The 25,524-nt window shown below is 48.1% G+C and overlaps 1 protein-coding gene across 2 annotated transcripts in view; it reads left to right on the top strand.

The window, feature by feature from the left end:
* The window catches only part of KIF26B (kinesin family member 26B), a 444,934-nt gene that overhangs the window by 148,244 nt on the left and 271,166 nt on the right, over nucleotides 1-25,524 (top strand). Inside the window, exon 3 of one of the 2 annotated variants that reach the window (XM_036100240.2) lies at nucleotides 20,110-20,646. The exons of the other annotated variant lie outside the window; for it this stretch is intronic. Within the exon in view, the coding sequence (XP_035956133.2) occupies nucleotides 20,110-20,646 (537 nt within the window). The remainder of the gene's footprint in view (nucleotides 1-20,109; nucleotides 20,647-25,524) is intronic. 2 annotated transcript variants of the gene reach the window in all.

Here is a 25,524-nt window from a genome sequence, read left to right as displayed (position 1 = left end):
GTACTGAAATCTACACATTCATGCCCTCCTGTCCAGATTTACCAAATGGCCTGTGCACCACATGGACTCTGACCATTCTAGGCCCCCAAGTTCATTTTATACATCAAATTGCTCATCCCAGGTAGGCAGTGTCGGGGAACAGCAGGGCCCAGGGTTCCAGGCCTTTATCCTCACCTCAGACCCCGGGGGTTGACCAACCTCCCTACCTCTGCAATTCTTTTTCCCTCTGTGACAGTGAAGCAGGGAGAACATACCAGAAATGACATGCTGCTTTAGCCAAGCTAGTTCTCAGTGGAATCTCTATTGGATGTAAATGGGACCTGCCTTCATCCCCAGCTCCTTGTCCTCAATGGTCCTCGTCTTGGTCCAAGGTGACTGTTTGTGCATTCACTCATTCGTTCATAAGTGTTTGTTGAGATCCTACACCACACACTAGACCCTGAGAATACAGAGGTAAGACAGACAGGCTCCCACTCTCATAAAGTTTATATTCCAAGGAAGATATGACATTAAGTGACTAATTATCCAATTAATTATGCAGTTATGGTTGTGAAAAGGGCACCAGAAGAAATGTATGGGGCTCAGGATATAAGGGCACAACATAGGTCAGCCTGAGGCTGCAGGTGGGGAGGCGTTGTCGAGGGTATGAGAGGGTAGCCAAGGTCTGATGGGTCAGGGTGGTGGGGGAAGGAGGCCAGGGGAGGCGGGAGCTATATCACAGAGGGCCTTGCAGCCAGAGGAAGGCTTTGGACTCAGCCTTGGAAATTCCCGAAGTCCTAAAAGCCACTGCAGTTGCCGTGGGCTGCATGGTCAGAAGGGTGGAGCAGGGGTCTACTGTCCTATGTGGTGGAAGGTGAAGGTGGCCACTGTGGCTGGTGTGGGGGCAGCAGCGGGTTTGAGATGTTCAGGAGATGCATCTCATTCATCTGTGGTCGTCGTTCCTGCGGCTGGAATCCGTCCTTCTTCCCTAACCCCAGCCCCTCCATGACCTCATTTCTCTTCAGTTGACTGTGTGCGGAGCATACACGAAAAGCCAATCAATGTCCCTGGACTCAAGTGGGAGGCAGCTGAGGGGAGCTTCGGAGCTGTGTCTGTAATGTTAGAGACCCCTGATATATAGAAACAGAAGTTCTCTGAGACTGGTCCTGGGAGCTGTCCCTGGAGAAGCTGGGGGCTTCCAAGAAGGCAAAATCTCGGGGATCTAGAGAAAATCACAGGGAGGCAAAGACTTGCTCCCAGATTTGCTTCAACCAGCAGACTACATTCTGCACATCGAAAGGTGCTTCTGTCTTCTTGAAAGCATCCAAGGGGCACGAGCTGCCCTTCCCATCCAGCAGGATGGGATGTGTATATATATATGTGTGTGTGTGTGTGTGTGTATGCATGCATGCTGGCTAAAGTATTTAGAAAGGTCCACAGAAATCTGTTTTTTTTTTTTCCTACCATGATGTATGTATTCATGAGAAGCGATCTTCATTTTGCCTCTGCTTGGCCAGGGTAATTGTTACCCTGTACACATTAGGGCCTGTGTCCCAATCAGCATGATGAAGGCCAATGGGACTAGGAATATCTAATGTTCACAAAGTTCCTGCCACATTCCTAACCTTTAGAGTTGCTCCTTTTAACAGGAGCTTATAAGTGGGAGACAAGTCATCTTTGTAACTGACATTAAACACAGACTCTTTCCCCCTAACTGATAAGGACCTCATTCGTGGCAGCTGCAAGATCCAGTTTAGTATTCCCGTCCGTGCCTGACCTTTCTGCCAAGCCATAGAAGCTCAAGAGAAATAGGTGGATTTGGGCCTTGGATGGTGGCTTGTCATTCTTGGGACTACAGCCTTCCACCTGTACAGGGGAGGAATCGGCAGGGGTGTGGTTTTGATTTAGGAGGGGAAAGCCAGAAAACAAACAGAAAAACCTCTGTTCTGCGGTCCCAGAACACAGCTGTTGAAGGAAGGTGTTAAAAATCCAGAATGCTTACTACACAGGCCACTCCTCTGTGCAGGATTACAGGGAAGGCTGGGGGTCTCCTGGGGGATCTCCAGCCTTTCTTGGGGTGCAGGTGGGGTTCCAGCCCCGCCCTGCTTTAACTAGAACTGATATCTGTTGCCTGCCTGCCTGCCTTCCTTCCTTCCTTCCTTCCTTCCTTCCCTCCTTCCCTGTCTCTCTCCCTCTCTTCCACTCCCTCCCTCCCTTTCTTTCTTTCTTTCTTTTTTTTTTTTTAAGATTTAATTATTTGAGAGTGAGAGAGAGCACAAAAGCAGGGGGGAGCAGCAGAGGGAGAGGGAGAAGCAGGCTCCCCACTGAGCAAGGAGCATGATGCAGGGCTCGATCCCAGGACCCTGGGATCATGACCTGAGCTGAAGGCAGATGTTTAACCGACTGAGCCACTCAGGCAACCCCGTCCCTTTTTTTCTTATGTTGGGCTTCTGCATACGCACAACTTTGTTTGCAAAAGAGAGTCTCCCCATCTCTAAAAGCAGCTCACAACAGTTGACTGTGTCTAGAATGTTGGTAATGACCCCTCCGGTGCTGGACTAGGGTGACCCGGCCAGTGACCTGGACGATCTTGGAGTCTTTTGCCAGTTGAACCATTCCAGAAGAAATCCCTGCTCAGTGGATTTCGGCCGCATCAGCCTCCAGCACGTCTCCTGCATTTCCAGTGTGTCTGTTGGCACACCGGCCCTCCACCAGGGAACATTGCCTTCTCCTTAGATGCACAGATAATCCTACCAGTGTGTGGGGATTCCACGTCGTGGAATGCTCCGGCCACGTGTTTTGCTCTAAGGGGTATCATTCTAGGTGTCTCATCCTACAACTCCAATTTTTTGCCCCAAATTCTACTTTTCAGACCTGTCTATGTCGACACATGTAAAAAGCAGATGATGCTGCTCCTTCCATTCTATCCCTCAGCCTGGGTTAACCCCCCTCCAGCTTCTTCCATCCCCACCCCCACTCCCATGCCTCCACACACAACTGTTTCTTCTCAGTGTCTTTTTCTAGTTCCTTCTCTTCTCTCCGAAATAAATCTTGGAGAGCTCAGCCATCATAACTTTTCTCTATCTGCACTCCCTTCCTTTGTGTCCTCTCCCGGCCCATGGCTGTAAATGGCGTTTGCAGCCTGTTGGCCTCTGCAATGATCTGTCCAGCCTGGGCCTCATGCCTGGACGCTAGACTTGACATTCTCCCTGACCTCACTCTCAACCATCTTCCCTCCTCACTGCCCCCCTTGTCGGTCCCCAGGCATGCTGATCCTGCCCCCACCTTGGGGCCTTCACATGTGCACCTGTCCCCTGCCGAGATGCTTTCCCGAGGTGCCTGCTGGGGCTCACCACCTTGCTGCCTTCACGTCTCTGTTCAGGTGTTCCCTGATGGAGAAGCCATCTCTGACTGTCCTGAGAAAAAAAGCATTCCCTACTCCAACTCCAGACGTCCTTTCTAACCCCCTGCTTTACTGTTCTCCACGTGTCACCCCTGGACATATCTTACTCACTGGTTTACTTGTTTTTCTCCAGAAGAGAGGTCCAGGAGGCGGAGACTGTTTTGTTCTCTGCTCCGTCACCAGTGTGGGGCACAGAATATGTGCTTAATCAATGTAGGTGAAGCGAAAGAATGAAGTCACCACATGAAATGCCTGGACAGATGCTTTTAGAACTCCGTGTCTTTAATTTTTTAAAAGTAAATCTCTTTGTGAATGGATTCCCATTTCCAAAGTGAATACAATAATAAAGGTATAAGTGAGTCTTCTTTCTTCTTCCCTGAAGTTTTAAGACGTTTATAAATGTATTTGAAATTGTAATAGAAGATTCCAGAAGGTTTAACAACATGGTTTCAGTTGATGGTAATAGCCAGACATGTTTAAATAACATTAACAGGGTATGGTTTTGCTAAAGGAACATTGTGTTTTTAAAATGGAAACTTCAATAATCCCATTTTACTACTTCCCTAAACCTTTGAAATACACAGTACTCATTAATGTTGAATTATTTGCTAAAAATGCCCCCCCCCAAATAAACCCATCCTGATACTAACTGCCTAGGGTTAAAGGTTTTTAATAATGCCTCAGTGATATTGGCTTAAGGAATTAGGTTCTAGGAAAAGTGACCAGGCTTAGTTAACAATAAATCAGGTTCTACTATTTGCAGAAAAAGCAGCTAAAACTCTGCTTGTAAATAATAATGCGGAAAGATCTGTTTTCAGCTCCCAAATGCTGTGGAGTTAATCTTGAGCATATCTATATTTGAAACTTAACACAATTACTCAGTCCTTTGAGAACAAGTTTTGGCAGCAAATCAGCTGGGGATTGCACCTGAAACACATGTATAAAATCATACTTCCAAAGGCTTTGTCTTAGATCATTTTTTTTAATCATGTGGATAGCCTCTTGACCATGCAGTTTGGTATTAGAGAAAAGTGTGGGGAGTACTTTTTGCATAATAATTGCTCTGATTCACTTTTCACGGAAGGGTATAATCGGATTCAGCCAGTGGCTGTGAAGGCAGTTGGCCTGGTCCCATCTGGGTTGGTGGACCCCCCTGAGTCCAGGTTGGGTGCCAGCCTCAGCCTGTCCAGAGCTGTGCAGTTTGCCTGGAACATTCTGGGCAGAGCAGAAGGTCATTCATCTGGGCAGTGGCCAGACCAGGACCCAGATCCTGCCACATCAGAATCCCCATGTTTCCAAAGGACAGTCCTGGAGAGTTTTCCACCTGTTTCAGCTCAGCCTCCTCTGACGAGCCAAGGGCTTCACTGAGAAATAGGTGCTTCGTGTAGCTTCAGAGACCTCTGTGAAACCCTTTGACTTTCCCTGAAGCCTGCCTTGTGTCTTGAGCTGCAGAAATTTCTGCCAATCCCTCAAAACACGGCTGGTTAAAATCTCATCCCAAAGTGTCCTTCTAATCCCTGGGCTGCTGCCTCCTGAATGTGCTCGGCTCATTGCTGAACTTTGACCTGGGTTAGATACCGCTACGTGATCTGTGACCATCAGGAACTAGTTGAAGCTGTATCTTATTTTCTAGCCATGCATTCTCTGGAGATGTGTTTTCCATTTCACCAGCCACGGAGTGCTCAGACCCTTCTCCAGGATCCCATGTCTGGTCCCCGAGCATGCACAGATTGTGGAGAGAGGCCCACGAGGCCCACCCGATGGGGACAGCTCTCTGTGCTCCACTACTTTGAGGTGATTCCAAGATCCCCACGAACACGCGTGTATGGTGTCATGGGCCTGGAGACTCTTGGTAGCTCTCCACAGCGTTGACTGATTCCATTTGCCTGGCTTGTACGTGGAAGTTCAGGTGGCATGGGACTCTGTTGGTCTGTCCTTCTGGAACATTCCACCACTGCAGTGAGGAGAGAAGGCCAGGAGAGTGACTTCTCACAAGTGTTTCAGTGAGTCTGGCGTGGAGCATACATGAAGTCAGGCTTACACACGGGGAAGAAAGAGAGCCACTTCCCACTTTATCTTTTCTGATCTATCCATTGTGATAAACGTAGTTGAGAGCATTTTCCTGTCTATGGGCAAGATCTGGACAGAGAGCTAGACACTGAGCTGGCTTGGCACTTTGATCTTGGCCTTTCTCTGGAGCCAAAGGCTTACCTGGATGGGCCCCCTCTGGTCCTGTTATTCTGTTAATCCCCCACTTTCATATTAAGTTTTTAATTTTAATTCTAGCATAGTTATCATACAGTGTTACATTAGTTTCAGGTGTACAATATAGTGATTCAACACTTCCATACATCACCCAGTGCTCATCACGACAGGTGCACTCCTTAATCCCCAACACCTATTTCACCCAGCGCCCCCCCACCTCCCCTGTGGTAACCATCTGTTCTCTAGAGTTAAGAGTGTTTCTTGGTTTCTCTCTCTCTCTTTTTCCTTTGTTCATTTGTTTTTTTTCCCTTAAATCCCACGTATTAGTGAAATCATTTGGTATTTGTCTTTCTCTGATGGATTTATTTCACTTAGCGTTATACTCTCTAGCTCCATCCATGTTGTTGCAAATGGCAAGATTTCATTGTTGTTGATGGCTGAGTAATATTCCATCGTGTATATATACACCACATCTTTATCCATTCATCTATTGATGGACACTTGGCCAGCTTTCATAATTTGGCTATTGTAGATAATGCTGCCATAAACATAGGGGTGCCTATATCCCTTTGAATTAGTGTTTTTGTAGTTTTGGGGCTGTTAAGCCTTTTAATACCTAGGCCTCGAGCTCCCTAGCTGCAAACTGGTAAGTGCAGTAAATAGGACATGGCTTATGCCCTCATCGTTCTTCTTCGTGTGTTAAACATACAAAGGACTTATTATAATAATAACAAAGTGTTTTTATGTCTGTGATTCCATTTAATCCTTCCATTAGTACCAAGGATGAGTATTATCCCTGTGTTACTGATGACGAAGTTACTAAGACTCACAAAGATTAGGAAGCTTGGTCAAGTCTGTGAAGCTAGGAGATGCCAGAGCTTGGCCCACACGCAGATATTCACAGCTCAAGTCCAGAGTTCTGTTCATTCCTTTAACTCCTTCATCGGCTCCCCAGATTAAAAGGAAGTACTGTGGTCTGTGTTAAATCTTCGATTACAATGGGTTTTGTAATATTCATAAGGGTTAGGACCGTGTTTGTTTTCCAACACTTAACAAAGGACCTTGCCCAATTCAGTACTAATACATGTTTGATAAATGAATGAAATTAGTGAATGAAGAGGTGAAAGAGTACTCTTTTGAATGAATAGATAAATTAGGCAGAAATCTACATGTTAGGTTTAGAACGTGGCCATGTACGTGTGGGAGATACGCCTGAATCATTCGTTTCTTTTAGCTCCCCATCAGCATGGAAGGTCTGAATCCAGTTCACACCGTGTTTCTTAAAAAGTGCTCAAATTTTATTGGAATCTGCAATCAAAATCAAAATTAAAATCTATTCTTAAATGAGTCCTCTGCTCTTGTTCTCCCGTTGCTATTTCCCCTTTAAAGTTACCCAGGGTGTACATGGGGCTCAGTTTTGCAGTCTTATCCCCTGGTGGAGCACATGAATTGCTGAGTGCACTGACCTGCAACTTCACAGCAGATCCTGAGGAGAGCTGCAGAGGCAGCTGGGGGCAGGGGGCGGAGCTTTCTTCCCCCCCCTGGAAATCTCACTTCCTGTCTGTCTGTCTGTGCTGCTTCCCCAGCACCCTGTCCACCACAGTCCTGTTTCCTGCTTCCTCCAGGAGAGATGGACTTGTGAATGTGTGTCGGGGGGGTGTGTGTGTGTGGTGGATGTGCATGTTGTGTGTAGTGTGGTGTGTGAGTATACGTGTGAATGTGTATGTGGGTGGTGTGGCTGGGGGTGTGTGGTGTGTGTGGTGTGTGTGAGTGTGTATGTGTGTGATGTGTATGTGGTGGGGTTTATGAGTGTGTATGTGTATGGTATGTGTGCATGGTGGTGTGGTGTGTGTGTGTATGTGTGTGCAAGTGTGTGTGTGTGTGGTATGTGTGAGTTGTGTGGTATGTGAGTGTGTGTATGATGTGTGTGTGTATGTGTGGTGTGTGTGAGTGTGTATGTATGGTGTGCTGTGTGTGCATGTGTGTGTGTACGTGTGGTATGTGTGTGTGGTATGTGTGAGTGTGAATGTGTGTATGGTGTGTGTGTATGTGATGTGTATGGTGTGTGTGTGGTATGTGTGTGTATGTGTGCGAGTGTGTGTGTATGGTGTGGTGTGTGTGAATGTGTGTGTGAGTGCGTGTGTATGTGATATGTGTGGTGTGTGTGTGGTATGTGAGTGTTTGTGTGTATGGTGTGTGTATGTGATGTGTGAGGTGTGTATGTGTGGTATGTGTGTATGGTGTGTGTGGCTTGTGTGAGTGTGTATGTGTGTATGGTGTGTGTATATGATGTGTGTGGGGTGTGTATGTGTGTGCGGTGCAGTGTGTGTGTGGTGTGTGTGGTGTGTGTGTATGTGTGTATGGTGTGTGTGTGGTGCGGTGTGTGTGTGTGTGTGGTGTGTGTACGGTGCGGTGTGTGAGTGTGTGTGTGGTGTGTGTATGTGATGTGTGCGGTACGGTGTGTGTGTGTGCGGTGTGTGTATGTGATGTGTGTGGTGTGTGTGCGGTGTGTGTGGTGTGTGCGCGGTGCAGTGTGTGAGTGTGTGTGGTGTGTGTGCAGTGCGGTGTGTGAGTGTGTGTGTGGTGTGTGTATGTGATGTGTGTGGTGTGTGTGCGGTGTGTGTATGTGATGTGTGTGGTGTGTGTGCGGTGTGGTGTGTGAATGTGTGGTGTGTGTGCAGTGCGGTGTGTGTGGTGTGTGTGCGGTGCGGTGTGTGAGTGTGTGTGTGGTGTGTGTATGTGATGTGTGTGGTGTGTGTGCAGTGCGGTGTGTGTGTGTGTGGTGTGTGTGCGGTGCGGTGTGTGTGTGTGTGGTGTGTGTGTGGTGCGGTGCGGTGAGTGTGTGTGCGGTGAGTGTGTGTGCGGTGTGTGTGCGGTGCAGTGTGTGCGGTGTGGTGTATGGTGTGTGTGAGTGTGTGTGCGGTGCGGTGTGTGAGTGTGTGTGAGTGTGTGTGCGGTGCAGTGTGTGCGTTGTGGGGAGAGCAGGGAGTGCGGCCCCCTCGCTCCCCCGAATGCTTCCACGCGGTCTTTGCTCTACCCTCTCGCCACTGAGGCTGTCCGTGTTCTCGGTAAGATGAACACACCAGACGTTTGGGCGCTGGAGTCGATGTTGTAAGTTTCCTATACAATTTGTCTATGCAGGTAGATGACGTACCTGAATTGACGAATCCAAATCTGTCTTTTATGGGGCTTATTAGTCAAAAGCCTTCTTTAAAAATAGGAAGATCAAGGAGCACTTTAGCGGGAGAGCTGTCGAAGTAGAGGCTCCCGTGGAGACGCCAGTGTGGCCGATATGCCCCTGGGCTCGTCCGAAACCGGCGCCTGCCCCTCTCTGACTGTCAGCTTGTGGCACCAGCATCTAGGGAGGGACGGAGAGGTGGGGGAAGCCCCTGATGAGGCCTCCTGCCCGTTGGCCCTGCCACCTGCCATGCTCAAGGCTGTTTCCGGAACGCTCTGCTCAACTCCGTGAATTTTCAGTTCCGACGTTTTCAGTAAGGATCCTCAGGGAAGGAAGAAGGGTAGGACGTATTGCTGATGATCCCGTGATGAATCCATCCCGCCCCAAATAAGCAAGCGAATGTCTACTGATGCATGGTTAAGTTCTGGGCCCCAAGCCGATATCCCACAACTGGGTCTTGGAGGGGTCCGTCTGTCCGATGTTACGGGCGCTTCCTCTGCCCAGGGCGCGCTCGGCCATCTCTGTGTGCTGAGTGGAGACAGCAATGTGCCACTCAGGCCCCGGCCCCGAAGGATCTACCCTGCAACCGGGGGCACTTAGGGCCAAAGCCTTGGTGACTTCCCCCACCGAAACCTAGCCAGACAGAGCCTGGCTCGCGGTCTGTGCCCCATACGTGTGGGTTCCGCAGGGACAACGAGATCTCTGGTCTTCTCTGTAATTGCATCAAATTACATCTTCGAGGTGGGTTTCTCTTGTCGTGGCACTGGTTTTCCCTGTCCCAGAGGGAGACTGCCAACTTACCATGATATGAAATCTGGGCAGAGGCCTAAAGCCATTTCAGAGTAAGAGCAACCGCAGAGGTGCCTGCTGCAACCCGGGCTGGGCGGCCAGGCTGTAAATGACAGGCCTCGCAAGCAGCCGCCGAAGCGGCAAAGCAGATGAACGTCGTGCGGACAGGACATGGGTCCCACATCAGCCCTTCCCACCACGCCCCTGTAAATAGCTGGCCGCACTGTCAGCAGCCCAAGGGGGCGCGGCAGGCGCATGTGCATCCAGACAGAAGGGAGGCTGGGGGCTGGGGACCTGCTCTCCACTGGCACGGGCGGGGGTCTGTGCCCACCCGTGGCCAGCCTGCATGCATCTGCAGCCCCGCACGACTGTCAGCCATGACCCAACAGTCACAATATGAAGATACCCTGCTTTTGAGAATTCGGGTCTCCACACTGCCGTGAGTGTGGCACGGGAGCCGGATTTGCTTCTGGATTTAGAGCACCCGCTTCTTTGCCCGAGTCCTTTCCTAGGCCAGTGGGTGACCAAGAGTCGGAGAGGACGTTGGCCCTGCTTCCAGCCTCGGCACAACTGACCAGGGACTGGGTCATTCTTTGGTATGCAAGGCTTTTCCTGTGTATTGTAAGATTTTTAGCAGCATCCTTGGCCTCTAGCCACTCGATGTCAGTAGTCCCCTCCCGGTTGGGACAACTATGAATGTCCTTGGTCTTTGCAAATGTCCTCTGGGGGTCAAAATCACCAGGGGTTGAGAGCCAGTGGAGTCGGGGAGAGAATTTGGTGAAGAGACATTTGCCTTATACCCGTAGTCTCTGGGCTCTGTCCCATGAGCCATTTACCATTGTCTTGAATTATTGTCTAAAAAGAGCAACAGTCCCCAGCACCGAGGTTTCCAGAGGAGTGGCAGTTTGAAGGGTGGAATGGAGAGCCCCCGCCCGAGGGCCCCAGCGAGGGTGGGGTGCTTGAAAGGGAGGGACGGATGTCCCTTTCCACCTGTTCTTCTGCCTTCCCTCGATCTGTCCCCTTCCCATCCGTTCATGACAGCATGCCCCAGAATCACCCGGGAGGCTTGCTAAAATGCAGATTCCAAGCCCTACTCCCCCGAGATTCTGAGACAGGATCCAGAGGATCTGAGAGAGGTTCCGGGATCTGGGAGTTACAGCTTAGGGATGGGGCGAGGCCAGGTCATGCAGGCCCAGGGCATAGACTGTGACTTGGCTCTGAGTGAAGTCAGGTGGGCCGGGGAGGATTGTAGTCAAGGAAGGTCAGCATCAGATTTAAGACTTCACGGATCACCCTGGGCGCTGTCTCGAGTAGACTCCGGGGGGCAAGAGTAGAACTTACCATCACTGTTGAAATCATGGCATGGTTTCTGCCCCTTTGGAATTTACCATGATTGTGGAGATAGAACATGTCCAGGTGTAACTAACAAGGAAGTGTCTGCTAAGTGATACGAATAATTCAGATCAGAGAAGTGTGTTGGAGGTCAGCGGGAGGAAGACATCCCTTCTGAGAGTCAGATTTCATGCCCAAGCTGGGCCTTATGCTGGAGGGACAGGGTTTTTTTTTTAGCTTTATGGGTATATAATTGGCTTTCAGTAAACCATACACATCTAAAGTGTACAATTTGATACATTTGGCCATATGTATACACCCACAAGACCACTGCCACCATAGTGGACATCTCCATCACCCCCACAAGTTTCTTCGGCAGGCTGGGAATTATCATCAGGGCAGGGACTCAAGCAAAGGCACAGAGGCAGGGAAATACAGGGGCTTCTCTGGACAGAAAGATGCCCACCCTGACTATGCAGGAGGGTCACATGGAGACCCCTGAGACAGGTGTCTGACAGGACGGCTTGAAGCAGATTACACGGGGCCAGAAAGACTGGGTCACCAGGGTTAGGTCACAAGGGGACGAGCAGAGGTATTTGAGTGTGTTGTAGGGTATGGCAGAAAAAGAGTTTGTTAAAATTTCGTCCTTTAAGCACAACACCAAGCTCAAATTGTAGGTACTTTATCTTTTTGTACTGAGTCCAAAAAAAACATAGCCAAGTACATTTCTGCAGCATCTTATACATATAAAGTCCATTAAAGGAAAAAGAAGCATCAGGCAATTTCATAATTAGATAATTAACAGACTCCTTAACAGCATTAAACTAATCCAACTACTTAGAGATTGAAAAAAAAAAAATCCAGTGCCACCTGATGGTACATTATAGCCCACACATAAGAAATACATCTAACCTAGATAGACTTTAATAGTTCAAAGGTAGAATTCTAGTGTGCCACACTAGAATCTTAATTGGGGCTTCATATCTGTGAAGTCCTGCGCTTTATTTTTGTGTCGGGTTGAATGAGAACCTTGCAGTTCAGGGCAATATTTCGATAGGTATTCAGCTAGCATCTACTCCCTGGTCCTAAGGCCTTGATCTGTTTGTGAACTGATCCTCTTCCCCAGGGTCTGGGGGTAGCCTGGAGGGCAAGATTTTCAGGTTTGAGGATAGTTAAACTAAGGTAAAACCATCTTTCTCTTTCTTCACCTTCTGGGCAGAGGTGGAGACACTGGCCAGTCGCGGCTCTTGTATTCTCGGTTCCATGGAAATGGAGACTCAGATTGTTGCACCTTGGAGCCCAGAGAAGTAGGCTGGGGGCCCCGCTGTCTGTGCTCAGGAACTCCACAGACCCATTCTTACTTTGGTTTCTTTTAAGAGCACCTTGACTTACCCGAATATGAAAGATGTTAACTGAAGACCGTATGTCCTCATCTTTATTACATCCTCATCTCTTAATTCCAAAGGGGTTTGCTAAATCCTCCTTGATGAAAGGAAGGCCTGAGATCCTTGTCACTGCATTGCCATCATCATCATCATCCAAAGGACTAAATTCATAAACACAACGTGTGGTATTAGACACTGAAAAGTGTGATGCTCACACTAATTACTACCTTCAGGCCGCCTAGGTGGCTCAGTGGGTGAAGCGTCTGCCTTCGGCCCAGGTCATGATCCCGGGGTCCTGGGATCGAGCCCCACATCGGGCTCCCTGCTCAGCGGGGAGCCTGCTTCTCCCTCTCCCACTCCCCCTGCTTGTGCTCTCTCTCTCTCTCTCTGACAAATAAATAAATAAAAATCTAAAAAAAAAAAATAACTACCTTCACTTAGCATTTCCCAAGGACTGGGACTGTGTGCCCCATGTTACACATATGACCACAACTAATCCTTGCTCAATAAAACAGGGAAATTCTCAATTCCCATTTTTACATTTGGGGAGACTGAAGATTGGGGAGGTTTTTTAATAGTTCCAAAGCGGTAAAGCAGGGGCCTGAAACTTGCACACTTGTAATGGAACGTTTCCATGAGAATCGACAGACCCTGACCATGCCATTGAGTTTGAAAAGACGAGACAGGGGTTTAAAAAATGTCCGTGATCCTAATGAGGGACACCACACCTATTCTTTCAAGTAATCCACGAACTGTTCTTCATTGTATTACGTTCTAATTAAAAAGCTCTGTTCTTCTGAAGCAGAAAGGTCTTACCAGCGGCAGCACTTTCGCGCCTGGTGCTGCAAGCAGCTCTGTTAATTGCACCCCGCCGCTGGGCAGCCTCCTGTGGGCACCGCGGCCGCTCCCGCCGGAGCCGCCCCCCGCATCTCCCTGCCCTGACACAGAGCCGGATTGCTTCGGCGGGGCCCGTGCACTACATCCCAGGTTAATTTGGTTTCTTATGTACAACAAATGTGGTCTGACACTTAACATTTCTTCCCGCGGCCGTCTTTTTTTTTTTTTGGTCTCTCTGAGCTCATTACCTAGCATGCCTTTACGTTCATTCTTGCTCACATGCGAGGACGCGTGTCCACGTGTGATCGTCATTACCGAGCGGAGCGCCGGTGGCTCACAAAGCAGACGAGGAAGGAAGATGACAAGCCTTATGTTCAGACGGGCCTCGTGGGCCAGAGGGAGGTTTCACGTTAATGAAGCCAGGGTGCTGGCCATGGGAGATTTCGGGGCTAGTTGCTGTCCCTGCTGTGGTGGTGGTTTTGGCTTTCAGGCCTCACCTGGAACGAGCTCGAATGATATCACTCCCTGTGTGCTCTTTCACACCCCTCTGCCTCCCTCCCTCTCGCAAGCACCTAACTTTGCAAAACGAGCCTTGTGTCCTTGTGTCTAACACAGCTTCAGCTTGCCGGTGTTAGTGAGAACAGCAACCCCCGCAAAGGGGGTCACTCTTCACCACCCAGGGCAATGAGATGTCATCACTGTCATGGTCTGATGTTCCCTGGCTTCCCTCCAGGGTAGTCTGATGCCCTGTTTGGGGGACTGGGGACTCTATGAACAACAGGAGTAGAGAACTGATGTTTAGCTGCTGATCACTTGCTCTGGGCAGATTCAACAAGATGACTGGATGAGTAGAGTCTCACTTGGGAAGGACTGTTGGTCATCAGGACCGGATGCATCCCCTTGATGTATGGAAAGTGAGGTGTGAGATCAGGGGGGCTGGTGAGCACAGGGGACCATATCACCCTAAGAAGTTACGTCCAGTAGTTGGCATTTTGGGTGCATCCTTAGATTTCAGATATTTAAATTCTCCCTTCTGCCCATGGCTAATTAAGATGTGGTCAGAATATCTTGCTCTTTCTCCTTCTGAAATTTACCGAGGCAGAAAAGAAAAATAACCACTTCTTTGAGGGGCATTTGAGTCCAAATATTTGAATATTGAGCTAGGAATGAGAGTGTTTGTGTTCTTGGTTCAGATGCACCTGAGGTCTGCTATCTGTTGGTTTGCAAGAGAATCATTAACATGGGCACCTGCCTTTGGGGATAGAACCACTGTGAAGAATGCAGATTCTTGAGAAAGAAAGAACACTGATGAGGGACGTGTTGGGAGGTGGGGAGGGGCGGGAACACAAACCCTAGCTGGAAAGATTCTAAGGAGTGTGAAGGTGAATTCCATTCATCTTCTGGGAAGCTGCCTGCCTTCTCAGAGTCCTGCCCACCATCCCGGGCCTCATGGGACAGCATTTATGGAGGAAGATAGTTTTAGGAACAAAGTGGAAAGAAACTGCCTTTGAAGAACAGCTTAAATCTTGATGAGCTTGTCACTAGAGGCCTCTAGAATAATAAATCAGAGCAAACATCAACAGGAATGAGTACGACACATGTGGGACGCCGACTCCTGCTGTTGCCTCCATTGCAGACCCAGAGGCTTTGGAGGAACACGGTCAAAGTACACTTTTGGCTAAAATTACATGGAAAAAACCAACACCCCTGTCCTCGAAAGTGGCATTAGCATTTATGGCTGAGCAGAGGATGAAATGGGACAGAAAGCAATAAGGACCATTAGCACACGGTCTGCCTGGGGAGTAATTCTGTGTCCTTTTGCTCCAGCTCCATGATCTGCGCTCTTGTGAGCAGCCCCGCCTCACGTGCTGAAAGCTGGCCCCCCACTCTTGGACAATAGCATGCCACCTGCTCGCTGGGGGTCCACCCCGCTGTACCAGGGGTGTCCTGCCAATCTGGACTACTCCTTTATGTAGGTTTCCCTTGTTTCCCTGCCGATGAGCTGGCCTGATGGTTAAAAAAAAAAAAAAAAAAAAAGCCTTTGCATATAAACATTACTTTTCTGGCAACTTAGGAAAAAGCGTAAGAGAATGGAGAACATATCCTAATAGTTTAAGGAAGAGTCAGGTCAAAGGAGGACATCCGGGTTATGGTTGACCCACATTAGTCTTTCTAGCCAGGTAGAATAGGTTGGAAAACTCTAATAACGTTAGATTTGGAAGAATTTGTTTCATGATAATTGTATAATAGGCGACTAGCTCACTTAGACAAAATAAACGACGGGTGGGCCCAGACCAACTTTGTTACTTGGCTGTTTTTGCCTTGCTTGAGTTATTTTCATTCACTTATTTATTTCACAAATATTCGTCCAGCCCTTATTATGTAGTAGACACTGTGCTAGACACAGGGAGAATTAAAAATAGAAAGAAAGACTATTTCCTCTCAAGGAGCTGACGGTGTAGTAGAGAGGGAGTTCTACAAATAGAAACCACAGAAGTAAGATCGCTTCTCGAGTGCAAGTATAGGAAAGCAAGTGAGAGAAAATTAGGACTTTGAAGATAGAGACTCAGCTTGTGCCGGATTCCCGCTGTTCCCATGTCATTGTTTCCTGAGGTCACAGGATGAACCAGGATCTGCATTTTAGTAAAATTGTTTTGGGGGTGAAGCAGGTTCAAGGTCAAGGCTAGAATCGGGGAGATTCTCACAGTGATGTGAGAAGTGCTGACAGCTTTATCATGGCAGTGGGCATGTGGTGGAGGGACAGGCAAGAGCTTTTCGAAGGTACCATCTACCTTTGGCCACTAGACTGCCAAGCAAAGGAGGAGACGAGGGAGGTTCTAGATTTCTAGCCTGGGTGCCAGAATGGATAAGGATACTATTTCCACTTTGATAGTGACTGTTGGAATACAAATAGGTTTAGGGGCAAATAAAATTAATTTTGAATTGTCAGTTTGAAGAGTATTTATCTGGGTGATATTTTCCACGGGGTGGCATGAGATATAAGGCTCAGAGTTCGGGAGAAAGGCCAGCTGGGACAGGAAGAGAGAATTCTCAGTCACCAGGGTATAGATGGATCTGGAAGCCATGGGCATGGATCCCATTGCCTGGGGAAGAGAGATTTTGTTGTAATTTCTTAGATCAGTCTGCCCGAATACCGGGGGTCAACCTAAAGGGAGTCACTAGTCTAAGAGATGCTTAGGGGACGTGGCAGGATGTCCCTTTTCCCAAAATGCCCCTAGAAAAGTAGAAGCGCTTTATATAAAGGGGTCGGAAAACCATGTTACGGAATTTTCTGTGTTCCTTTCCAGCAGTCACTGATGGGGGGCAGATGGGGTGTCTGAACATGACCTTCACTTTTCCCTAATCCTCCTTCTAAGGAACGTTACCAGGTTCCTCAGTGTTTTCTTGAATTCCTTATCAGGGCAGATGTGGAGGACAAATAATTTTGTTATTTCTGAGAGGTGACAATGTTTTGGGCACAGAACCCTTAACCGTAAAATTTAGGTTGAAAATATGGCCCCAAACCAGTAGCCCATTTTCGTACGTGAGTGAAAATTAGGACTTTGAAGATAGAGACTCAGCTTGTGCCGGATTCCCGCTGTTCCCGTGTGATTGTTTCCTGAGGTCATAGGATGAACCAGGACTGGACCCTAGGAATGTCTTTGAAGCCCGTGAGCGAGGCAGCAAGCCAGACTGGGGGCTTAATTCCTTCCTTCCCTGGGTCCAGGTTTCTTTTGGTGCTAACTGACCTGGAGGACACTCCTCCCATCTGTCCCCTGGGCCATGCAGTCCTTTGTGTGTCCGTGACAGAAAAGGTTGGCGCACGTGAGCCTTCCCTATTGAGGACTCCCCTCCCCTGAAGCAGCATCCTCTTTATTCCAACGCTTATGGAAAGCAGTGTCTGTTGACCATCCCTCTTTGGAGTTTTGAGTTGCACTAAAATATGTATAATGTATGGACAAACATGTGCAAAGGGTTTTCGTTTCCACAAGCTCCATCTCTTGACCTACCGAGGCCTTCTGAGGATAAGAATGCCCAGAGGGTTTTGGATTCAGGGTTGTTTAATTTAGGGAACACCTCTGATATCAGCCAGCAGTTGCATACTCCTTCAAGAATCAATCTCAGCTTTCCTCTGGATGAGACCCCAGTGGCTCTTTGCTACTTCCCGGCATTGGTGGCCGCGTCCGTCGCTGTGCTAGTGGGCCCCGCTGCAGGGCTCACGGATGATTTTGTTGATGCCTTGGGAACCAGGAGGGGAACGCAGAGGTCCGTGTGTCCTCCCAGTGGGTTGATTGGTTCTGGACTGGAGGTGGCATCCAGGAACCAAGAAAGTCCCCTGGACTGTGGACTCACAGGAGACAGGAATTGTTTTCATGCAGCCTTAGGCCCTCAGCCCGGTGCGGGGCCTGGCCGACATACATTATTTATTAAATGTTAGAAGTTGAGCAGCAAACAGCAATAGGCTGAGTAAAGAAGGTGCTACTTCAAGGGAGGGCAGTAAAAACAAAGAAAAGGAGTCCTTAGAAGCGGGCTCATGCCTTTTCTATCCACGGATGTGGCCATTTTCCCAGCTGCAGATGTCAAGTTAAATCCAGATTCTTCAAGGATCTTCAAATGAACTGTGATGTGTGGATGGGACTAGTCTCATATCTGCCTTCTTGCTGTGACACTTCTTCCTGATGCTTGAGTTAATACAAATACTCTAAATCAGCAATTAATTTGAGGCGTCGTGAAACCAAATAGTTTGGTGCCTTGAAAGCATAAGCCATGCGTTGTGAATTGCTTTTGAAGGCCAGTCTCTGATTTCTTACACTATCTCCAATTATGTAGTAGAATGTGGGAATAAGTAATTGGCCTTTGAAACAACTGAAGGCTAAAATATGGTATGGTCATTAAAAACCACATTTTCAAATGACATTTATCAATAAGGGAAAATTCTCATTATGTAATGTTATATGAAAAAGCAAGAGACATGGGGGCACCTGGGTGGCTCAGTTGGGTGAGCGTCTGCCTTCGGCTCAGGTCATGATCTCGGGGTGCTGGGATAGAACCCTACGTCGGGCTCCCTTCTCAGTGGGGAGTCTGCTTCTCCCTCTCCCTCTGCCTGCTTGTGCTCTCTCTGTCTCTCAAATAAGTAAATAAAATCTTAAAAAAGAAAAAGCAAGAAACTCTAACTTGGCATATGGAGGCTCAAATAAATTTCTTTTGAGTAAATGAACATTTCCTAGATGGACGAGGTGAAAACTTTATATGTCCGTGCAAAAAAAATGTGAGTCCAGGGAGGAATATGACTCTTCAGCTCTGAAAATCATGAACTAGTGGTCGAGAAGTCTGGGTGTCATCCAAGCTTTTAACCCTTTTGGAGCTCAGTTTCCTTATCTGAAAACAGAAGTGAAGGTCTGCTCGAACGTGGTCCCTGAGGGGCCCCATTTGCCCGTTTGGGTGCCACATGCTCTGAGTTGCGATGTGACTCTGCGCAAATCAGCAGTAAGAGAGAAGGATGCCACAGGGCAGGTCTCATATGGTTCACATCACTTTGTCAACCAGACTTGATCAACCTTGACCTCCTATTATTTCCCGTCATTTTATACGACCGTCTTGAGTTTCTGCCTTGTGAGCCACTCCTTGCTGCTGCTGAAAAAGAGACCTCGTGATTTATTAATCAGTTAATCAGTGCATGCTGAGGAGCTCTTCAGGGTAGTTAAACAGGGAAAACAAAATGCTGCAGCCCACACTCAAGATGGGTCCTCATTACAAATAGCCCTCCCACCGCTGATCTTCCTGCCCACCCCGGCTGCCCCACGCGGCCTGTTACCCACAGCTCATCAGACCCCATTCAGTCCAGAGCAACTTCCATCCCATAAAAGCTACAGTAGGTTTCAGAAGGGCAGGTTTTCTTCTAATGTCCTAGAGGAAAACAAGCCTAGAGATGAGCCTCATCCATTATTTGCAAAAAAAATATTGGATCTCAGAAGTTTGATCAGGCCCCCAAGGTGGCGTATGGCTCTGTCCATATAATATACAGAACTATTCTCTTGTCCCAATTTCTCTACAACCAGAGTCACGGAGCTGGAAGGACCTTACCACAAGGAGAGGCCATGGCCTCATGTGACAGATGAGGGTCTCAGTGAGGCTAAGTAGCTTATCCAAGGTCACACAGCTAATTAGTAGCAGAGCTGGAACTAGAACCGAATATTCTGGTAACCAGTTAATACTCCTAGCGCTTGTTTCTCTGTGAAGTCCCGTTGTCCTATAAAAATCACATAAAGTAAAGGAAAGAAATCGTCCTCCTTCAGTTCAGTTTCTGATTGCTTTGAGATAAGGGTTTCTGAGCTAAAGAATTTTGAATATTCGTTGTAGATGAAGTTTGTGGGGAACAGTATCTTGGACTGCTTGCCATTTTCTTTGAATCGGTCAGGATATCAGACACATGTATCCAGCTTGCCATGAGCAAATGGTAATCAGTGAATCTTCAGACCTTGCTAGGCTGCTGGAGCAGGCTGGGTCTCTGGTCCAGAATCCTTTCCGTTTGGTTTTCTTCTGGTGGCACTTAGCACAGAGTACTGATGGGGCCAAGACTTTCTTAGAATGGAATCTCCAACAATTACCAAGGTTCCAAGGGTCACAGGGAACCGGGGGACCACATGCCTCAGCCCAGAATGACTGCACTCCCCCCTTCTTAGTGAACACCTTGGGGAGAGCCAGGCATGGCTGTAATTCTTTAGCAGACGCAAGGAGAAGAATCCGGAATGTTCTTATTTGACTATCCTGGCTTAGAGATCTTTTTTTTAAGTTGTTCCTTAATGTTTGCACCATCATAATCTTACATTTGTCACCTGTGTTTGTCCACCAGAGGCTGTCCTGCCAGTCTGGCTGCTCGTCTCTGTTGGATGTCTATCAGACAGTCCAACTCTGGCTTCATCTAGGGCTTAACTCTAGTGTGAATCGCACTTACCAGCCTTGAGTGATAGGTTCTCCTGTTTTTTTGCTTGTGTGTCTAGGACCCTGCTTTCTCGGCTGTGATTCACGACAAGCTCCAGGTCCCCAACACCATCCGGAAAGCATGGAATGACAAGGACAACCGCTGTGACGTCTGTACCACACACCTGAACCAGCTGAAGCAGGAGGCCATCCAGATGGTGCTGACCTTGGAACAGGCAGCTGACAGCGAGCACTACGAAGGCTCCCCTGGCTCGCCCCCACCGCTCTCCAACATGCCCACCCTGCTGGGGCCCCGGCCCGGGGGTGGGCTCCAGCAGCCCAGAGAGTGGGCCTTCGTGCCTGCCCCGTGTGCCTCCTCCAACTACACGGCTTTCATCAGCCACAAGCATAGCAGCAAACCCAACAGCCTCGGGGTCAGCAATGGGGCCGAGAAGAAAAGTGGGTCCCCAACCCACCAGGCCAAGGTCAGCCTCCAGATGGCCACCAGTCCCAGCAATGGGAACATCCTCAACTCAGTGGCCATCCAGGCTCACCAGTACCTGGACGGCACCTGGTCCCTGTCGAGAACCAATGGGGTCACGCTGTATCCATACCAGGTAAGTGGCCTCTGAACAAGTTAGAGTAAGTTTGGTTGGAGTCAAAACAGAGATGTGGGCAGCACTTCCTGCCTTTGCTCTTTTCCTTCTGGGAACTCCCCATCTCAGAGCGTAATGCCTCCATGTGGCTCCACTGGGTGTTGCTAAATAAAGAGAAAATGTCTGAGGGACCAGTGATCCCTCTAGCACTCTGCTTCCACTGTCTGGACCTTCTAGAAGAGGTGTAGACTCCCTTCCTAACCTCTTCTGCCTTGATGGACCATAATCCTTTTTTGTTTGCAACTCACTTTAAATACAGTTGGGATAAGGTTTACTGAAAGTATCTTCCCATTTTCTTATTTTCTCTTTGCAGTTATTGAAATGAGCACATACTCCCAAGTTTCCCTAAAGAAATAAGAGAACAGGTCCTAAATCTGTCAAGGAATCTAAAAAAAAATTGTCTTAATTTCTCTTGGGTGAGTTTTCTGTTGGATAACGGTTGGGTTTACCATATGCATCTGTGTCCCCTGCACCAGGCATGTGGGAAGCAGCAGAAAGCATTGACAGTCGTGGTGGAATGGAGAGGTGGCCGTGGTCATAGAGTGTATTAGTCAGGGAGGCTAGCTGGTGTAACAAATGATCTCAGGGTACTTCTTACTCATGGTCCCGCTGTACCAGGTGTTTGGTGCATGGCCTTCCACTGGTCTCCATGTCACCATTTTCCAGAAGCCCCAGAGTCTGCCACCGGATCTTGCACAAGTGGCCAAGAAATGAGGGAAAAATGAGATTGTGGAGAATCTCACAGGGGGACATGGGGGGCTTAAGGGGGGCGGGAGAGCCCAGCCTGGAAGGGGCATAGGTAACTTCCATCCACATTCCAGTGGCAAAAGTCCAGGTGTTTGGCCTCCCCTTCCTGCAGGGGAGGCTGGGAAAGTCAGTCTGTCCATGTGTCCAGGAGAGAAAAGAAGCAAGATGAGCGAACACAGCATCATTTTTGTTACATGGGGCAAAGATGCAGGGAAACATAAAATGAGTTAAATGTGGCTAATCAAAATCCTGGTGACTTTTCTAGAGTGTAGATGGCTTCTCTTGATATCTTGAAGGAACATGGGGAGCCTGGATCATTAGCTTAAGAAGTTAGCATTCTTGGATTGCCCAACTTCATTTATTGGTGGGTGCTTTGGAGTTTATGAAATATAGCATGCACGTCATTTTATGTAACCTCATGGTGGACCTGTGAGCAGGCAGGACAGATGTCGGATCTTCCTTTTGTGGACGGGGAAATCGAAGAACCTGCAGCCCCACAGTTGGTAACAGAGCCAGCACCGACTCGCCCCTGATCGGGGGAGCAGGTTTCCCTCCCTCAGCCGCTCCCGACTTTAGTGCCGTATCCCAGAGCAGTTGACCTATCAACATCTTTCCCAGATCTGGCTCCTTTTCAGGCATGGCATACAAAGAAAACCACTCCTATCCTGACCTCCAGGGGCCTACCTGCCACTTTACTTTTAGCTGGAATGTTCTGGGTCATCCAGATGAATCTGATGATGAGCCACAGCACCCTGATGGGGCTTCCTAGTCTAATGCTCGAACATAACCGTCCAGGGCCTGAATACACTTGCCCCCTCCCATTGCTGAATCACATACATTTTCTGTTTGAGATTTTAAATATATTATTTTGAAAACTACAAAAAGTAATAGGGTTACTGTAAAATAACAGGCAAAACATACAAAAAAGCATAAGTATGATTTTAAAAGTCAACCTCACCCAGAAATGGACTCTGTAACACTTGGGCACATGTCCTCCCAGTGTTTTATAGGAACACAATTTATGAAATTGTGATGATGTTTAATTCTGTCATCGGCTTTTCACTTAATATACTGGGTGCATTTTCCTGTGCCATTATATGGTTTTCTAAAATATGACCCTTAATGGTAGCATAATATGCCATTATATAAATATGATCCATTATCTGAGTATGGCCTGATTTATATAACCAAGTGCCAATTACTAGAGTTTAGGTTTTTGCTACTATAAATAAAATGCTCCGGCGCACATTCTTCTCCCCAGGTCATATTTTCAACACATCCCAGGTTGTGCTAGCCATGTACTCACGTTACACAGACAACTCATGTTTCCCTTTCCTGGGCCCCAAAGCACTTGGAACATATATCAGGTGCTGGCTGGAAGACTCAGCTGCCATCCAGCACTAATGAGCAGGGACAGAAGGACTTGGAGCTGGTGCTCTCGTATAAAATGGTCAAAGTGTTAGGAAAGTTTGTGTGGGTTGGGGGGTGGGGTGGGGGCCAGTGAAGATGCTGCTTGTAAGCAAGTTTGAGGATTATTGGTGCATTTCTCTTATTTGTACTATGATTCTTTCTGCTCCTCCTCCTCCTTCTTCCACCGTTGATGAGAAAGAATCTCCGATACAGTAACACATGTTTATTAAGCTCTAATCAAGCGCTGGGCATCTGCTGGGTGTTAGTGGGGCTCGTGCCATGGGTCGTGTGGTCCTCGGGGGACGAGGCAGGTGAACCGCTCAGTATCAGCCAGGGAGGTGAATGCAGAGGTGGTGAGAGCTGCCCAGCTTGCTCTGAGAGCACACAGAAGGGCTCGCAGCCCAGCCTGTGGGCAAGGGCATATTGGTGTGGTCTAAGGATGATTCACACGAGCCACCAACTTGAGATTTTCCTGGGTAAATTTGATGGCTCCTCTCCAACTCCAGAGCAGACTAATTCATGCCTTTCCCCCAGACTGATAAAGGGATCAGAGGGTATCTGTCTGGGATAAAGAGATTTGGTGCCTGGCTGCGAATCAGCGTCCCCATGTCGTGAGTGTGTCATCCCGATGCCTGGGGCTGGGTGATCTGGGTCTGGCCAGACTGAATGTCTCCCGTTATGGACATCTCCCTGCAGTAAATATTCTGCAGCTCACAGTCTAGCCAGTTCAGCAGAGACGGTTGACTGCACTGAAAGCTGACCTCACTTTTCCTGCCCATCCACACTCCCACTTCCCTCCCCACAGAGCAGAGAGCCCTCTGGCCTGGTGCCAGAGCCATTCCCCAGGCAGAGAAGCATCTAGGCTTTGTTGCTGCTGAGAGTTCTGCTCCACACCCACGGGCCCGGGGCCTGCAGAAGCGAGGGAGAGGAGGACACTGCCCTTCGCCGTTTCAGTGCAGGGAGGATTGACAGAGACGAGGACGGGCTTTCCAACACTGACAGGGGGAGTCCTTCACATGGGTCAGATAGAGGTCCCTCAAATTCCTCAAGCTCCCCGTTACCCACAGTCTTCAAGAAGCAACCTTCAATTGTCTTTCCCAGAAAGTCTTTCTTCGATGAGCTTGTAGACAGTTAACACAGTCTACATACATTATGTGGGAAGCAGAAAATGCTCTAGAACCTTCCATGGACCACATGGGTTTTGACTTTGAAAACATGTGACTTCCTTGTAGTCAACCATGGATTAATTTCATCTTTTTGAACAGCAGCTGCTTTTGCCTAATTTCTGTTCATTATAGTAAATAACTGCAGGAAAGACTGTACCCACATAATGCTCAGAAACAATAGAATGTTCATATTCCAATCCAGAATCACAGAATCCAATAGAATGGTTGCTGTCTTTTGCATCAGGGTGGGAGACTCGGAGACCTTCTCACCGAGGGCTCAGGTCTGTGACTCCAACACTCGTTGAACTTCAGCTTAGTAACTTAACATCTTAATTTATTTACTCACCCATGGAACCCCCCCACCTTGTAAGTTTGTTGGACAACAGAGTTAAGAAAAATATGAAAATATTTTATGAACATTCAGGCAGGGATACCAGTATTCGTGATCTATTTGAATCCCCTCATTTGCCAGAAGAGAAGCCCGAGGATGAGAGATATGAAATTCGTCTTTGTTCAGAGTTTCCTGAGTCTTAGTTTGATCCCTCTGGCTAGAGTACAGACTCATTGAGAACACAGATGCCTTTTATTCTTATGTCCCCTGCAGCGACTAGCATGTGCAGAAGTGGCTGCTCCTTAGAGAAAATGTCGATCTCGGGGGGACACTAACGGTGTTTCTCATGACTGGCCCTAGGTTCAGGAAAAAAGTCTGGGCTAGAAGACCTATCCAGACCCCACGATTTTTGGTGGAAACCAACCGGTTAATTGGCGCCAAGTGAATCTTTAACCTGAAATATCTTAACGATACTCAATAAATTCTTGGATGCCATGCAAAGAATCCAGGGGGCATTTGATGTCACACTCAATGTAGGTGCATTCGAAGGGACAGAAGAACTTTATTTCATGGCACTTCGGTAAAGAGGACGTGTCAAGAAAATTTAAGATGATGTTAGATTAATACATGAGTAATATATCCATAATGGATCATTAACGTGACGAAGTATTTGACGCGTGTTCCTTGAGTCAAAGGAAAATGTCTTTGGTAAAAATCATCCTGCTTTCTCAAAAAGCATCCATTGGAATCAATGTCAGACAATGGTAGACTGAACTCTGGCTGAAGTCGGTGTGGGATTACCTCTATTACATCTCCAGATACTGATCGTGTCTCGTAAGCACAGGTGTTACTGGAGTCTACATTTTAGATCACCGGCAAGGGGAATGCAACAGTGACACCAGCCTAAAAGGAGTCAAGGTCTGCTGAGCTGTAAGACCTCTATGGTACCTCTGCTTGCTCTTCAGAGGCCAGAAGCCTTGGGAGGATGTGGGGCTGGCCCCCCTTTTTTTTCTTTTTTAAGATTTTATTTATTTAATAGAGAGTACGAAGGAGGGAGAGAGGCAGAGGGAGAAACAGGCTCCCTGCTGATCAGGGAGCCCGACTTGGGGCTCCATCCCAGGACCCTGAGATCATGGCCTGAGCCGAAAGCAGATGCTTAACCGACGGAGCCACCCAGGTGCCCCA

This window comes from Halichoerus grypus, chromosome 7, assembly GCF_964656455.1.
Source record: "Halichoerus grypus chromosome 7, mHalGry1.hap1.1, whole genome shotgun sequence".
Taxonomy (NCBI): Eukaryota; Metazoa; Chordata; class Mammalia; order Carnivora; family Phocidae; genus Halichoerus; species Halichoerus grypus.
Note: the sequence above shows the minus strand (reverse complement) of the source record. Positions and strands in the feature narration are given on the sequence as shown.